This window comes from Maylandia zebra, linkage group LG17 (genome assembly GCF_041146795.1).
Source record: "Maylandia zebra isolate NMK-2024a linkage group LG17, Mzebra_GT3a, whole genome shotgun sequence".
Taxonomy (NCBI): Eukaryota; Metazoa; Chordata; class Actinopteri; order Cichliformes; family Cichlidae; genus Maylandia; species Maylandia zebra.
This window is the reverse complement of record NC_135183.1, coordinates 40,030,966-40,047,248: the sequence shown is the minus strand read 5'-3', so window position 1 is coordinate 40,047,248 and position 16,283 is coordinate 40,030,966. Positions and strand designations below refer to the sequence as shown.

The window sequence follows — 16,283 nt, the reverse complement described above, 5'->3', positions numbered from 1 at the left end:
TTAGAGCCGAGGAGGTTTGCAGTGGCCTGTATTGTTTGGCCTGAGCTAACTATGGGAAGCCTTTGTTGGGCCGTTGAGGCGGTGAGAAGGTGGGGGTCACTGAGTTTTTGCATGAGGCTGGAATTAGTATTCTCCTGCCATTCTCCGAGGAGTGGCACGGTCCCACTCCCCTTTGTCCCCCACCCCCGCCCACACACACAGACCACAGTGTTTAAGCTGCATGTTTAGCTCGGGTCATCTTTAAATATTAAAACCTGTCAGAGTTTGAGGGCTGCACCGTGTCGCTGTAGTCGTTTGTCCTTTGAGGTTACAAACATAGTTTTATTATGTTAGTTGGCTTAGTTGTAAGTGCAGACTGATCAGTATTTATTACCAGATAACTTGAACCTGCTGTTCACTGGAATAAACACAGCGTCCTCTATCGTGTTTAAATGTCACATGAAAACTGCGTTGAATGTGTTCAGCAGCAGGAAACGATGCAGTTTGAATGACATGTGTTTACAAACTATTAATAATCTGTAAAAACAGATGTGCGTCCTTTTAATCTCCCACAAATTCTGTAAAAAGTTAGTTTTTCTCGCCGCGGTGCGGGAGGCGGCTCAGCTCGTTTGTGTTGTGTTGGGGCTGCCGATTTGTTAATTGGCTGGATTTAGAGAACGGAGCGCATGGCTGCTCCCCCGCGCCCGCTCAGCGGCACTGATCCGTCCGGCCTCGTTAACACTACAAAGTCCCCGCGACTCATTACCAAACCAAAAGAAGCAAGAGTTTCCACAGCCCTTTTACTGTGCCATAAACTCGGCAGAGAGGAGGGGAAGCACGGCAGGAATGTGGCCGCTTCGCTTTTTCGATTGCCGGGGAAGTGCTGAACAAAAGCTCCCAAAGAAAGCTCGGAGTACTAATCATATCTGTTCACTTGCTGCTGGCTCGTAGCCTCCCTTTCCCCCGTTCATTGTGGGCTTCTAAGCTGCTGCTGCTGCGCGTCCGCAGCATCATCGTGTGAATCCCGAACGAATGGAGGACGGCGAACAGAGACAACAACGGTGTTCCAGTGCGAGCTGATGCTCGCGTTTTCACCCCGAGTTTAATCACTGTTGTCGTGGGAGCGCATTATCGTTAGAGGCCAATGACGGATTTCACAGACTCGCATTTCCACGCACCTCGCACAAACACATGGAACAGCACCGTGTGGACCTGTCTGCCGTTTAATTACCGACAAACGCACACCGCTCTCACGCATTCGTGAGGTGCTCTCGATAAAATGAGGCAAGTTAGATAATGGATCGTTTCTAGCAAAAGCAGGTCAGATGTGAACGCGTCGCCTTCGACGCAGAGATGCTGTAACTTGTCGTCGCAGAACACTCCAAACACACAGAAAACGTTCCGTTCATACAAGCCGAAGCCAAAGAAAGCGTCTTACCGAAACTTTTCTCCCTTTTCTGCATTTGTTGAGCCGCTGGAGCAGCCGAAGCACCACCATGCAACCCGGAACCGCCTGGACCGGAGATCAGCTGTCTGCAGGCAGACTGAGATCAGGCTTTGTTAGAGAGGGAACAATCCAGCACGGCGGCCAAAGTGGAATGAAGAGAAGGAGAAACGCCGGCTAATAAAACGCAGGCGGATGCGTTTGCTCCCGTCGGGCGTCGCACAGTGTGTGAGAGCACGTTTATCGGTGCGCAGAGAGAGGCAGGCAGCGAATGACAGAACGACAAAGAGATGCTTCCCCTCCACGACACTGGCAACCTCATCACAGCGGCTCCTGCTGCATGCTGCTTGGCTCATCAGCAGGCAGAGCAGAGGTTACGCACAGCGGCTCCCTCACCGAGCAGTAAGCGCGCTCTTCCCAAACTCTTACACGTATGAAGCCTTGTTTTCGACGCTATTTCTGCCACCTTTGTTTTCAGTGAGGCTCATTCTTCTGATCACTCACCTCTCTCAGCAAGTTTCAACCGAAGCCTAAACTAAAGCAGCGAATTGAAGCAGCTACAGATTGCCAGAGTTGGAGCAACTGGCAGCGCAGGTCGCCACATTGACCTGGAGCTTGGAAACAAAGACTTCCAGGAGCGACTGCTTGGTGTGTCAGCAGCTAGCTACAGGTGGAAGCTGCAGGGAGCTCGGGTCTGTCAGAGACTGAAGTTTCTCTTAGTATTCTCCCACCTCCAGTCTTCTCAGCAGTGACACGATATGATCAGTTATTAGCAGCTGTTTTTAAAGGATGCCTCCCGTACACGCCCACTTTCTTTGATTTTGGAGGGTCTACATTATAGATACAGAAGCAAATGCAATAGTCCACGTGTAGGTAGAGCAGTTTACTCCTAACACTGACACTAATATTGAGATGAGCAGCTCTCAGAGAGTCACAGAGGTAACTCCTTGCATTGTTTATTTCAGCCTACAGTACATCTGCACAGGGTTCTAATTATTAACATTTAAAAAGATCAGTCCGAGTTTAAGCCCCCAAAAGAGAAAGAAAGCACTGTCTACTGCTTGCACTTTTGTTTGGTAAAAGACTAGTGTGAGAAAATGCAAACATCACAGTGCATATAATGGCTCTGTGATTACACCAGCCTGTGGCAAAGGGAGGTCTCCAGCTGGGTTAACATCAACAACTCTGATTATCATCTCGCCATAGTTGCTTTTAATCATTCTTGTATTAAAGGACAAATGCATTCGCCAGGTTTCCGTGTCAAGTCGTGCATCAATTAGCGACCTAGTTTAGATGAGACGAGGCAGCGAGGAGGCCCGAGTGTCACGGTATGGTTACCCCATACCTTCCTCCCCACCGCACCACTGCTCCCTATCACACACACAGATGTGTCATATAAATATGATGATAGACAAATGAAAGTGTGGAAGGCACTGAAGGAGGAGACACAAGTCAATAGTTGGCATGCAACTCCAGCCAAAAATGCAGCAATAATGAGTTGGGTCATAAAATGCTCTCCGCGCCATTATGAGTGATGAGATGCATTAAAGCTGACAGGGTATTACCTGCCAGTAATTAGGTTTTGTCATGGATTGAATTATTTCAAGGAGGCCTATCTCGGTAATCATGCAATCTGCTGCAGTGTGTGTGAGGCTTCCACCCCTCTCCTGGTGCCCTTCCACCCTCCTTTCACTTGCTGTGTTCAGCCAATTATTCATTCTCCGTATGAATATAAGATGAAGACAGAAAGCAGGAGTGTATGTGGAGAGCGGGGGGAGCGGTGAGCATCGCGCGGCTAGCCGGGTCTTGTCATGCACCATACAGTACTCTGCCAAACGCAAAACCGGAGAAAGGGGACTTCTGCTACACACTATGACCCCAACCATCAGCCTGTAATGAAGACACAAACGAACGTGCACCAACACCAGACACGCTCTGAACAGCCTTGCATACATGACATTTCAGCAGGAAGCAAATCTGCTACATTTCCATCCGATCTCTTCCCTGGGAGCTCAACCAGCTCTTTACACGCAGCCCTCGCTGGGGCTAAGCTTTGAACCAAGAGAAGCAGAGCACTGATAACACATACCTTGAAGGAGCTACAGCCAGGGATGCCCAAAACAAATACTGCCGTGGTTTCGTCTTCTGTGTTCTCTTGACTTTGAATGAAAATCTCCAGAAGGTAACTTTGTGAGAGCTCGGCCAGCTCCCGCTTTTCTAAAGAAAACTTTGCCGCCAAAGTTTTATGGTTTGATAACTGTTAATAGCTGAGCTTTGACCCTAAACTCTGCTCCCCTCGCTGCTCTGTGGCTCCTGCAGCTCTGTCACAGAGCATCCCTTTCCCCCTTCTCCTTCCCTGCTTGTATCTCTGTGTGTCTCTCTGTTTCTCTGACAGGGAAAAGCAGCGCACAGTCGAGCCTCCTCTCCTATTTAAGCCCCTCCACCAGGTCCCCAGTCAGCAGCACACTCCAGCTCATCCAAGAAGCTGACAAGCACCGTTAGGGAAGGCAGCGCATGTTGCTCTAATGGACCTCATTAAGCTCTACTTACAGATGTTCTCTTAACATAATTGATCTGCAGCGAGTTGAGAGGACGGCAACCTATTCCCCAGCCCCCAATTATGGCCCGGTAATTAGATCCCCAACCTCCAGTTCTCCACATTCACCCTTCTAACATTCCGAAATATCAAAGTATCTCTTTCTCTCAAAGCGACCACCCCTCCCTACACCACCTCACCTCCGTGTCTCCTCCCTCCTCCCCACAAGACACTATTGACAGTCAGATCTGCTAACCTTTGTAGTGTAGCCAGATTAGCAGTGAACTCACTGCTATTGACAGCGCTCACTCAGTTTTCTATTCCTCCTTTCTCTCTCCTTGCCTTTTCATCCCCGTTGGGAGACAGAGAGAAAGTGAGTGGCACAGATGGAGGAAAGGGAGAGCGAGCGAGGGGGGAAACTGAGTCGGCATACGCCATAAAACATCCTAATGGTAATATTTGTCTTCATCTTTTACCTCAAATAATTCCTCTGATGCCAACTTGGAATAGAAAAGGTGTTGGGTGGAGATGCCAGGAGCTACAGAGTCGTGATAATGTAGCTTAATAGTGCCAGTCAGTGTCACTCCTGTAGCCCCAATGTTGAAACAGAAAGCGGTCGAGTAGAATGTCCTACTTTTGCATCACGTAAAAAACAGTTTATGATGAAAAGTAATAAAATATTGTTCCCAGATCTTTAAGTTTTCACAAATGTAACAAAATAGTTTTTCAGGATGTCAGGAAACGGGACACATACTCATTTTACATCGAGTCCACTTTGGTCCTAACTGATCAAACTCAATCCCTGATCTCAACGTAAGCTAAAGAAGTGCAGTTTCAAACACATGCATTCATTTTTCTACATGATAAATGTGTCTAAGTAAAAACTTTGATGTTTATTGTTTTATATATATTCAAAAAAATTTGATGAAATTTAAAAACTAACATTTCTATTTCCAGCCACCAGGCTGAAGAAAGAGTCCCACTGGGCTTGGTTAGCCTGTGGGACTCCGGAGGCAGCTGACAGGTATCGACAGGCCAAGCAGAACGCGACGCGGGCGGTGGCGGAAGCAAAAATTCGGGTGTGGGAGGAGTTTGGAGAGGCCATGGAAAAAGACTTTCGGACTGCCTCGAAGAGATTCTGGCAAACCGACAGGCGTCTCAGGAGGGGAAAGCGGTGCTCTACCTGCACTGTGTGTAGTGCTGGCGGAGCGCTGCTGACGTCGACTGAGAAAATCGTCAGGCGGTGGAAGGAATACTTCGAGGACCTCCTTAATCCCACTGACACGTCTTCTTCATCTGGGGAGGAGGGGAGAGACCCGCCAATCTCTGGGGGCGAGGTCACTGAGGCAGTTAAACAACTCCCTGGTGGCAGAGTCCCTGGGGTCGACGAGGTCCGCCCCGAGTTCCTGAAGGCTCTGGACGTTGTAGGGCTGTCCTGGTTGACACGCCTCTGTAACGTTCAGAATCAGAATACTTTATTGATCCCTGGGGGAAATTATTTTTTGTTACAGTGCTCCATTTTAAACCAACATTAAGACAAGACAGACAATACGCTAACTAAGAATAGTACAATATATACATATATATACATACATAAGTCACTCATTAATAAAAAGCTGGAAAAGAAACATGTGTAGTTGTAGCAGCAAACAGTGTGTTAAGTGGATGCGTTGTACAGGGAGATGGCCACAGGCAGGAATGATTTCCTGTGTCGTTCAGTGGTGCTTTTCGGTAATCTCAGTCTCTCACTGAACGAGCTCCTGTGACTGACCAGCATGTCATGGAGTGGGTGGGAGGTGTTATCCAACATTGTCTTTATCTTGGACAGCACCCCTGGACTGGCAGACCGGGGTGGTGGTCCCCATCTTTAAGAAGGGGACCGGAGGGTGTGTTCCAACTACAGGGGGATCACACTATGGCAGGGTGCTGGAGAGGAGAGTCCGCCCGTTAGTCGAACCTCAGATACTGGCTCTGTCAGGGCTGCCCTTTGTCACCGATTCTGTTCATATTTGTTTGGACAGGATTTCTAGGCGTAGCCAAGTGGCGGAAGGCTTCCACTTGGGTGGTCTCAGGATCTCATCTCTGCTTTTTGCAGATGATGTGGTCCTGTTGGCTTCATCAGGTGATGGCCTCCAGCTCGCACTGGAACGGTTCGCAGCCGAGTGTGAAGTGGTGGGAATGACAATCAGCACCTCCAAATCTGAGGCCACGGTCCTCAGCTGGAAAAGGGTGGAGTGCCCACTCCGGGTCAGGGACGAGAGCCTGCCCCAAGTGGAGGAGTTTAAGTATCTTGGAGTGATGGGAGAAGAGAGCCGGAGATTGACAGACGGATTGGTGCAGCGGCTGCATTGATGCGGACGCTGCACCGGTCTGTTGTGGTGAAGAGAGAGCTGAACGTAAAAGCGAAGCTCTCAATTTACTGGTCGATGGTGGTTCGGGCATCTGACAAGGATGCCCCTTGGACACCTCCTGGATGAGGTGTTCCGGTCATGTCCCACCAGGAGGAGGCCCCGGGGCAGACCCAGGACACGCTGGAGAGATTATATCTCTCGGCTGGCCTGGGAACGCCTTGGTATTCCCCCGGATAAGCTGGAGGAGGTGGCTGGGGAGAGGGAGGTCTGGGCCTCTTTGCTTAGGCTGCTGCCCCCGCGACCCGGCCCCGGATAAAACTGAAGAAAATGGATGGATGGACATTTCTATAGTAGACAGTGAAAAACAGAACCTTTCCTTTAATTCTTTATCTATTAATTGTAATGAATTAATGTAACGACTGTGGAGGAGCTCGGTATCAGCAGGAAAAGCTGTTAAAATTTATAAAGAAAACCAATTAAAAGCATGGCTGCCTTCATATTTTTCAAAGCCATGCAGGGGCCATATCCCAATCCTTGCTGGCCGATTCTGGCCCCGGGGCCTTATGTTTGACACCCCTGGTCAAGTTCAAGTCGAGAAAATTTGGTAACCTGACACTCAGCACATGTTATTAGTCTGTGCCAGTGACCTTCAGTGTTCATGTTAGAGACATGTGCCATTATAGACACACACACACACACACACACACACGCACGCACACGCACACACACACGCACACGCACACACACACACACACACACACACACCAGAGGTGTGGACTCGAGTCATTAATTTTATGACTTTAGACTTGACTTGAAAAAATGTTCTAAGACTTGTGACTTGACTTGGACTTTTACACCAATGACTTGGGACTTGAATTGGACTTGAACCGGTTTACTTGAAAAGACTTGATATTTTACCCCAAATATAAAATTTAACATGCATATTATATAGAGATTGAAAATGTGACGTCATTCACGGGTAGAACCGCAAAGGATTCTGGGAACTCGTGGCAAGCGGTACTAGCGCACGCAGGCTTTCAATTGAAATCAGTCACACAGCGATAAAAAAGAAACACAAAAATGTCAAGAAGCTGTTGTATTATTAACTGCAATAGCCGGTCGCATGACAGCCACGGGAAGCCGACGGGTAAAGAGATCGGTTGTTATCGGATTACGTCGTTGAAGAGAAATTGTTCGAGCCATGTTTCCGAAGTAACAAAGAGGCGACTGGATTGCAGCCATTCAAAGATCAAATATAACGTCCCAGAACACTCCAGCTCACAGGTTAGTCTGCTCCAAGCATTTCCACAAAGGTCAGTCTGCTGTTGTAGTTAATGCGTCATTTTCATAACATAATTAGTGATATAGGTTACAAGCAAGTCTGACGCTGAACAGAAATTGTGGCGCTATGCTCCTTTGTTTATTGTGCATAAATAGTGAATTGTCCTGACACAATATTGCGTTTCGCTTCTGTTATTATGGTACATTGACAAAAACATATACTTTTATTCACAGGGTAAAACAGGTTTTTTGTATCACTAATTGTCCAGTACGATTACAGCATACAATATTATTGTCACTGCTACATTTCTGTGATGCTACCAGAAATTATTTCCACTACTAATTAATTACCGTTGAGCTCAAAGGTCCTATTAATAAACGGTTAACGAATGTGTATTTATGACGACGATTTGTGAGACTGGTAAACTTATGATACGTACGATGGTCTTTACTTTCTACACGGTGCATTTCAAGGTCCTGCACCCATCCGTCGGTAAACTGTACCTGGGCTTGTTGCAGTGACCTGAAGTTACTAAACTTCATGAGTGTATGCGCTCACTCCAAGAACCGTATAATTATAAATATGCATATAAATATGCTACGATGAGATAGCTGACTTCATCTAACTAGCAAATGTTGTCCAGGCTCCGTTGGTGATGCAGTTTTTTTAATGTGTATGATATTTTTGTCATGCGATTTTAAAGCTGGTCCTACAACCGCATCCAAGAATAACATGCAGCTTATCTCAGAACTGTCGGTGAAAATTATTCTTGGAGCTAAGTTTAATTGAGCTGCATTTTAAAGAGGTGCAATTTCACAATTTGTGTATATTTTCTAAGTTCACTATTTTGTCATGTGTTGAGAAAAACACAGATTTAAAAATTACATGGTCTAATATTTACATTTAGCATAACTGCAACATTATTTTTTCATTTTTTTTTTTAAAGACTCGAAAGGACTTGAAATTCAAAGTTTCAGACTTGAGACTCGACTCTGACTTGCCTGACATTACTTGAGACTTGACTTGAGACTTGAGGATAAAGACTTGAGACTTACTTGAGACTTGCAAAACAATGACTTGGTCCCACCTCTGACGCACACACACACACACACGCACACACACACACACACTGTAGGCGTTTGTTTCTAACTGTCCTGTAAGTAGAAATACTCTGAACACGCTGCATATGGACGGATTTGCAAATATAAAATTTAAATTTTACAATAAAAACAAACATCAGGTTAAAAAAACTTCTCATCCCAATATTTTTGTACATTAATTTTTCTTCTGATATTCAAATATTAAACCAAAAATATTTGTTTATTGTTGTGTAAACCTGTTTAAGCAAGTCGTTAAAAAACATTAATATAAGAAATTTTGCTTGCTGATATAAATTAAGACTAAACACTAAAGGAGGCAGCGGTTAAAATCAGGCAAAAGCCAAAGTTAATACACTTAAAAACACTGAGTTGTGTTGGAGTCATTTGTCCAAAGGACCATGTAAAGTAGATTCAGACCAGCTGATTATTCAGACCCAGAATCAGCTGACTGATTTATTTTTGATCTTATTATGAGACTGAAGGACGATTTATAATTCTTTTTATGTTTGAATGTTTTTTTCTTATGCAAAAATAAAGATTATGTGAATTATAGAAATGTGGATGCTATGGTAATGCAATTGTGCATAACCGTCCAAAAACCCAACACTCCCAGAGGCTGGCATCCAAAGTGGGACTGAATCAGGTGGTGAGTAGAGCAGGTCAGTTCACTGGAAACCAGAACAACAAACACTGAGTCGCTGGGCAAAACTGGCAGAGATTCTCAGGCATAGCTGGAGGTAAATACACAGCTGATGATCACAATGTATGCAAAGAGCCAGCTGGAGGTCTGGCTCCACCCAGGGCGTGGTTACCTGCTTCACCTGCAGCAGAAGAGAGAAAAACAAGCATGCCTGACAATATTTCAGTAATCTGTGCTCATTTATTTATTTATTTAAGATTCTGATGTTTAATTATTACAGATATGTTTCCAGTAGCCCGTGTCTTGTATCTCAAATATTACACCAGAAATAATTTGTTTGTTCTTTTTCAACCAAGTTATTAGAAAAACATGCTAATAAAAGACTAAAAAACTACACCGATCAGTTATTTATTGTGGAACATGTAGCTCGACGTTTGTGTGTAAAGCTTGTGTATGAACAAACTGCCTGGTCATGTCAATGTGCATTATTTCACTATGGGAATAATAATAGCAATAATAATTAGTATTATTCTTAACAATATTACTGAAAATATGAATAGAAATGATGAAGAAACAGAGGGTCTGTGTGGGAACTGGGAAGAATAATCACCCTATGCTGGAGATGACACAGGGTAACCCTCGTTGGTCGTACTGTGTTGTTTCAGACGGGGGTGGTGTCATTATTGGTCAGGTGAATAGTGTTTTTGTTCTTTTCCCAATTTCTATTGTTCTGTTCGATCCCAAGCACACCAGCAGACAACAGAATGAATGATCAAGGTTGCAGCAGCCCAGTAAAAGTCCGGACCTCGGCCTGACTGACGCTGTGATGGGACTTTAAAAGAGCTCTGCACAAACACAAGCCTGCAAACGTCAGTGATCTGAAGCAATGTTGGAAAGTTTCAGTTTTTCACACATTGCTTTTGCATTGCATAAATGATGACATGGTGTGACTGTCCCGTGTTGTAATCTTTGTTTTGTTGTGTTGTTATTATGAGCAAAACCCAAATCCTGCTCTAACTACGCGCACATCAGCAGCACATAGAGCACTAGAGACGTTTAACTGGCTACAACAAACAGGACTGGCTAGTTTTGTTTGTTGTAGTCATAATTTTTAGTATTTTATATAAATACTATGTACTCTTTAATTTTCAGTATGTACCCTTGTTGCCCTTGAAAATGAAACTTTTAGCATTACTAGTTAGAAAACTCAAACAGGAACTAAAAATGTGTTTATCACAGTGCAAGATGAGCTGTTACAAGCCAACAGAGACACGCGTCCTGTAAACTGGAAACTCTTCTTTCATTTTTTCATCTTTACTTCAAAGGCTAATTGTTGCTAAAGGTTATAAGACTCGAATTCATTTTTTAAAGCAGTCTTCGAGACATTACTCAAAAACATCATGTATTACACATTATTTATTATTTTTCTTAAAAGTAAAGGAGTATGTTTGGTAAATACCAGTTAACAATAAAACTTTAGGCTACAGTCTCACACACCAACACAAATCTGCACGCTATCAAAGACACACAAACAATCTTTCTTTAGTGTTTACATATGAACACAAAGCAAAAGTTAAATCAGCTGCGCAGTGATTGGACTTTAGAACGGAGTCTGCTAGTTTGAATGCTCATCAGCTCGTTACCTGTTGAGGATCAGGTAGTCATACTTCAGTCAGTCAATCTGGGGATTATGTTGCTTAACCAGGGGTGACCGAGAACCAAAAGTGTGTTTGGAGTTTTAAAAAGGTATAGCACTGTTTGATCTGAGTGATTACCTGAGAGAGAGATACTGGTTTGGTGCAGTGAGTGATTTTCTGGTGTCACGTTCCACCCAGTGCCTAAACCGTAACGTTTCAGGAACTTTCTCCAGCCACTTCCAGCAGAATCAAATGAACTCGAGTCTCGAGGTTATCCGTGTTCCCAAATGTTATTGTCCATCCAGAGACACATGGCTACCGACAAGTCTAGTGAGTCAGGTAATTTATTTGCCAAAGCAGATAAAAAAGCGGATAAACTAGAGCCAATTCCACTAACTTTTTCCAGTTTCATGATTAGGCATTGAATGGATGTCTTCGTCCAGCTTAACTAGGAAGCAGTTATAATTATTCATAGGTGGGTTAATCATATCAGGTGCATAAACTGACAGGCAGGAGCAGGTGAAAGAGCTGCCTCTAAAAGCGTGTGGTTAATTCACCCACACACACCCATTGTTTCCAGCAGGGATGATTCACAATTCTCCATTTGGCAATCTGATGGATGCATCTGGGTCTGGAGATTTCCAGGACAATAGTACTTGTCGGACTGCATTGTGCCAAGTGTAAAGTTTGGTGGAGGGAGGATTATGGTGTGCAGTTGTTTTTCAGACTCTTAGTTCCAGTGAAAGGAACTCTTAATATTTCAGCTTACCGACACATTTTGGACACTTTCATGCTCCTAACATTGTGGGAGCAGTTTGGAACAGGAGGTGCCTTCCACAATGTGTGCATCAGTGTATAAGTGCACAAAGCAAAGTCCATAGAGACATGGATGAGCGAGTTTGGAGTGGAAGAACTTAACTGATGTGCACAGACCCCTGACTGCAGCTCCACACAACACTTTTAGGGTTTATTAGAGTGGAGATGGCCTGCCAGGCCTTCTCGTTCAACATCAGTATGTAACCTCACAAATCTGGTTCTAGAGGAGTAGTCAAAAATTATCGGCTAGCATCGTATTAAACCCTATAGATTATCAATAAAAGCTCAATGAGTAGCTTGGAAGAGCTTCACAAGCAGGGGAAGACCTCGAGCTCATTGAGGTTGTGCTTGAGGATGACCCAGGTGTCGGATCCATAGCAAAGAATGGGCAATACCAGTGTGCAGTACAGGTGGATTTTGGTGATGAGGGTGACATTTGTCGTCTTCCAGACGCACCATCAGAGGGAGGCGAAAGCCGCTGACGCTTGACTGATTCTTGAGTGTATTTCCGCCGTTGATGCCACTTTCCTTGAGTTCCCGCACTTGTTCGATTTGCACGCCTTCGAGATGCACGGAGGCTGCCGACCCATCAGTAGTAAGGACTTTGGGCTTCTGAGCACTGATCTTGAAGCCATATGGTTGAGTAAACTGGGCGACGTCGTATAGGATGTCTGTAGCCTCGGCGTCATCTTCGGCAACGATGGCACTGTCATCTGTGAACATCAAGTCGGTTGCAGATTGGTCATCAGCGAACTGGACTCCGTGGCAGCCGTTGAAGGTCCTGCGCATAACTGCAAAGTTGAAGAGCCGGGGGGATACCACGTCAACGTGCCTGACGCCAGGACTTGAAGTCGAAGGCAATCACTGTCCGCTGTCCACATCGAACCCTTCGCTCGATCAGGTGGTGAAGAACAAAGACCTGATCGCACATGCTGCGAGACTGCTCGCAATGCTTTTGTAGGCTTGACTGAATGATTTTCATGAAGACCTTACCAGTGATGGAAAGGAAATTCCACGATAGTCCTTGCACTTGCAGGTGTTGTCTTTCTTGTGAAGTGGGATACTGTCTGTATCGGTACCCTTTTGGCTAAGATTAGCCAAGGGGCTGATCAGCTCTGCAAAGACAAGCTTTGAGACAAACAACGTCTGTGTCGCACTCTTTGCAGAAATGGTGCACAGCAGCACTGTTTCGGGATACCGCGTTGCATAATCTACCAGAAACTATACAGAGCAATATCCATGTGTGCTTGGAAACAATGTGTTTCATACAACAGTGCATTTAGATCAAAATTCTGATTGCAAAAGCTGCCAGACAGGTTTAAAATGAATATAAATACATAAGCATGTTTTATTTAAATTATGTGACATCCCTCAATGTCATCTTCTCATGCATCTCACCAACATTAATGCTGAGCTTCATCACTGGGCTTGAGCGCTAGGACTCCAACTATAATCAGGAGACCAATCAACATTTTTCAGTTTCAAAGTCCACATTTTCCAAGCCTCAAAGCAGTGTCCTTTAAGACTTTCACAAGGTTGTGAATTCATCCCCAGAGTCAGACTGGTAATGAAGAGCTCTACTTCACAGTCCTGAGATGTCTGAGGAAGCACGCTCAGAGGGAATGACCTGAGCTTTGGTGGACAACATCCAGCTCACATTGCAAAGGCACAAAAGAGCAAAAAGTGTTAGAATTCTGACAAACAGACTGTTTTAAATAGAATATCAATCAAATTTGTTCCTATATTTATGGGTGAAGCCCTGATACAGCTCACCGTTAAAATCCTTTCTGACACCAAGACTAAAACAATCTGTTGCCAACGTGTCATAAAAACAGGAATAGACGATGACTAATATGTCCATTCGCTTCCGCTTATCCTTTTCAGGGTCGCGGGGGGCGCTGGAGCCTATCCCAGCTGTCATAGGGCGAGAGGCGGGGTACATCCTGGACCGGTCGCCAGTCTGTCACAGTGACAGACAACCATTCACTCCCGCATTCACACCTATGGGCAATTTGAATTAAACAATTAACCTATCCCCACAAGCTGCATGTCTTTGGATGGTGGGAGGAAGCCGGAGTACCCAGAGGGAACCCACGCAAACACGGGGAGAACATGCAAACTCCACACAGAAAGACCCCGGCCTGATGGTGGAATTGAACTCAGGACCTTCTTGCTGTGCGGTAACAGTGCTAACCACCGTGCCACCGTGCAGCCCGGTGCATCAGTAAAAGCAGCATATATTTTTACATAGCTTGTGTTTAAGGTTAGATTTATCGTCCTCTATCATGGTTTGGTGAAGCAGTCCTGAGTTTGTCTGACTTCAGGTAGCAGCGAAAGGACAGTTGGTAGAACCTTCACTGAAGTTTTAAACTGCAAGTTTTTTTATGTAATATTCTGAAAACAGATTCTATAAATCTGGAAAGTTCAAAAGTTGTATTTGCTGATATAAGATATATCGCTGAAATCAGATTCAGATTCTCTAGTTTCTGCAGAGAAATGATTTAAAGTCTTTGATGATGCTGATATTAATTTAACATTATCCTGAGCTTGGGACTGTTAGCAATGAAAACACAACTAATGTCCTGCACAACAGTGGCAGAAGAACTTATTGTCACGTTTCAGGAGTAAAATATTAAATAAACTGTTATGTTTAGTATTGTGTGAAATTCTGGATGTAAAATACAGAGTTGAAAATGAATTTGATGATGATCTTAAAGTGGATGATAAATAGAACTTTATTGGGATTTAAAAATTCTAAAAACAACAAAACAGGCTTTAAACAGAAATACAGGAACACCAGGTTAATGAGACACAGCTCCAATCAAATCCAAGAAGACAAGACAGCGAAAGCAAAACTGGAAACAAGGCAAATGAGTTCATGCTACCAAAATAAAACAGGATATAACAAAATAAGAGCACATTTAACACAGAAACAGACACAGAGAACACGGGGGAGGCAGGATAATGAAATCAGGACGGGAACCAAAACAAAGGAGCGAGAAAGTCGAAAGAACAGTGACGGCAGCCAGGAGGCAAAACAGAGGAGCGGCCAGAGGCCAGTGTAGGTGGAGGGGACAGGATACCCCAGGAGGCTCAGGCTTAAAGCTGCCGAACGTCGTAGAAAGCCTCAGCTACTCTGTGATGTGATGAATATTTAGAGCAGTGTAGTTAGATAAAAAGATGAATTTAATTTTATCTATTTATCACAAGAACCCTCAGCGCAAGGTGCTTTGTTTTTAAGGTAAAGACCATAAAATAATACAGTGAAAACAATCTGATGACCTTCTATGAGCACTTGGTGACAGCAGGAAGCAAAAGCAGCCTCTGCATTAAGCTTAGGAGAACCTTCACTGAAATGAGAATAGTCCAGAGTGTGGAGGCTTCAGGCTGTAGGTGAATGCATGCAGACTGGGCCCGGTGAAGAGGAGACGAAGGTAGACGGTGTGATAAGCCTTCACCGCTCTACCTTTACAGTAAACACTTTATTAGTGGGCAGCTGTGTGAGGAATTTGAAAAGCCAATGATTGATTCAGTGTGTTACACAATCAGTACTGATTTTTATCGCTTCTTTAGTCGCATCTATTCCCCTGCTTTAGTATTACTAATACAATGCATTATTAACATTTTCAGACTCTTCTTATTCTACAATAATTTAATAACTTAAATGTGCTGAGTATTGTGCTGTCTGTAATAAGAATCTCAGAATATGTGAGATCTTACTTATTATAGGAGAAATAGATGAAAATAAACAAGAAATTATCAAGAAAGTAGGGCAGCTTTCTATTAAAGCTGAAGTGGTAATAGTAGGGTAACAAGGCAGAAACAAGAGCATAATAATGGGGGTCATTTCTAAATTATTACCACTCAGTTACCAAACTGATAACTACTTAATATCCAAGTAATATGATGGGAGCAACAGTGGCTAACATGTCTCAGGCTTTGGTGTTAGACACCAACAAATAACTGCATTTCAGAAATGAAAGATCTGACATTTTAGAAAGCACCAGCAGTTAACTAATTACAGTTGATTTATCTTTGTATTGTGCGAGTGTGTGAGGATGATTAGTTTTTCAGTCATTACAGACACCATTCACCCACATAAAGGTGATTAATAAAGTTACCTCTTCTTGGATGTAAAGGTATTTGGAGAGCATGTCGTCTTCTAATGGAACAAATGCAAATTTGCAGACAAATCACAGCCACATAAGCAAAGCACACTAACAATCAAATAATATAAAAGAGACGTTTTAAAAAGCCTGTGTGCCTCTGTGCTGTCTACATGGATCATTATTGAAGGAACCTCCACAATGTCAGCTGAGTCAATCAGAGTTTATTCCATTGGTAGGGATAAGACACAGAGGCTTGCTATAATGGCTCATGTTAGATAATAGCCAAATGGCACTCATTTTCCAAGAAAAATATCAGCAGTCAATCAATAATGCATTCAAGGTTCACTTTGAAAGTGATCTTCTGCTTGCAGCTAATATCATGTGGCTGC

The 16,283-nt window shown here is 44.0% G+C and overlaps 1 protein-coding gene across 3 annotated transcripts in view; it reads right to left on the bottom strand.

Annotated features, from left to right (window-relative positions):
- Window positions 1-3,832, bottom strand: part of lmo3 (LIM domain only 3) — a 54,736-nt gene extending 50,904 nt beyond the window's left edge. The window contains exon 1 of one of the 3 annotated variants that reach the window (XM_004573076.2): window positions 3,513-3,832. Coding sequence is in view for 1 of the 3 variants with exons in the window: in XM_004573075.2 (XP_004573132.1) it covers window positions 1,418-1,442 (25 nt within the window). In the remaining 2 variants the exon portion in view is untranslated. Of the gene's footprint in view, window positions 1-1,417; window positions 1,882-1,927; window positions 2,162-3,512 lie in introns of those variants that run through there. The other 2 variants (XM_076875809.1, XM_004573075.2) reach the window with 2 other exon arrangements.
- Between the last annotated feature and the right edge of the window lie 12,451 nt (window positions 3,833-16,283).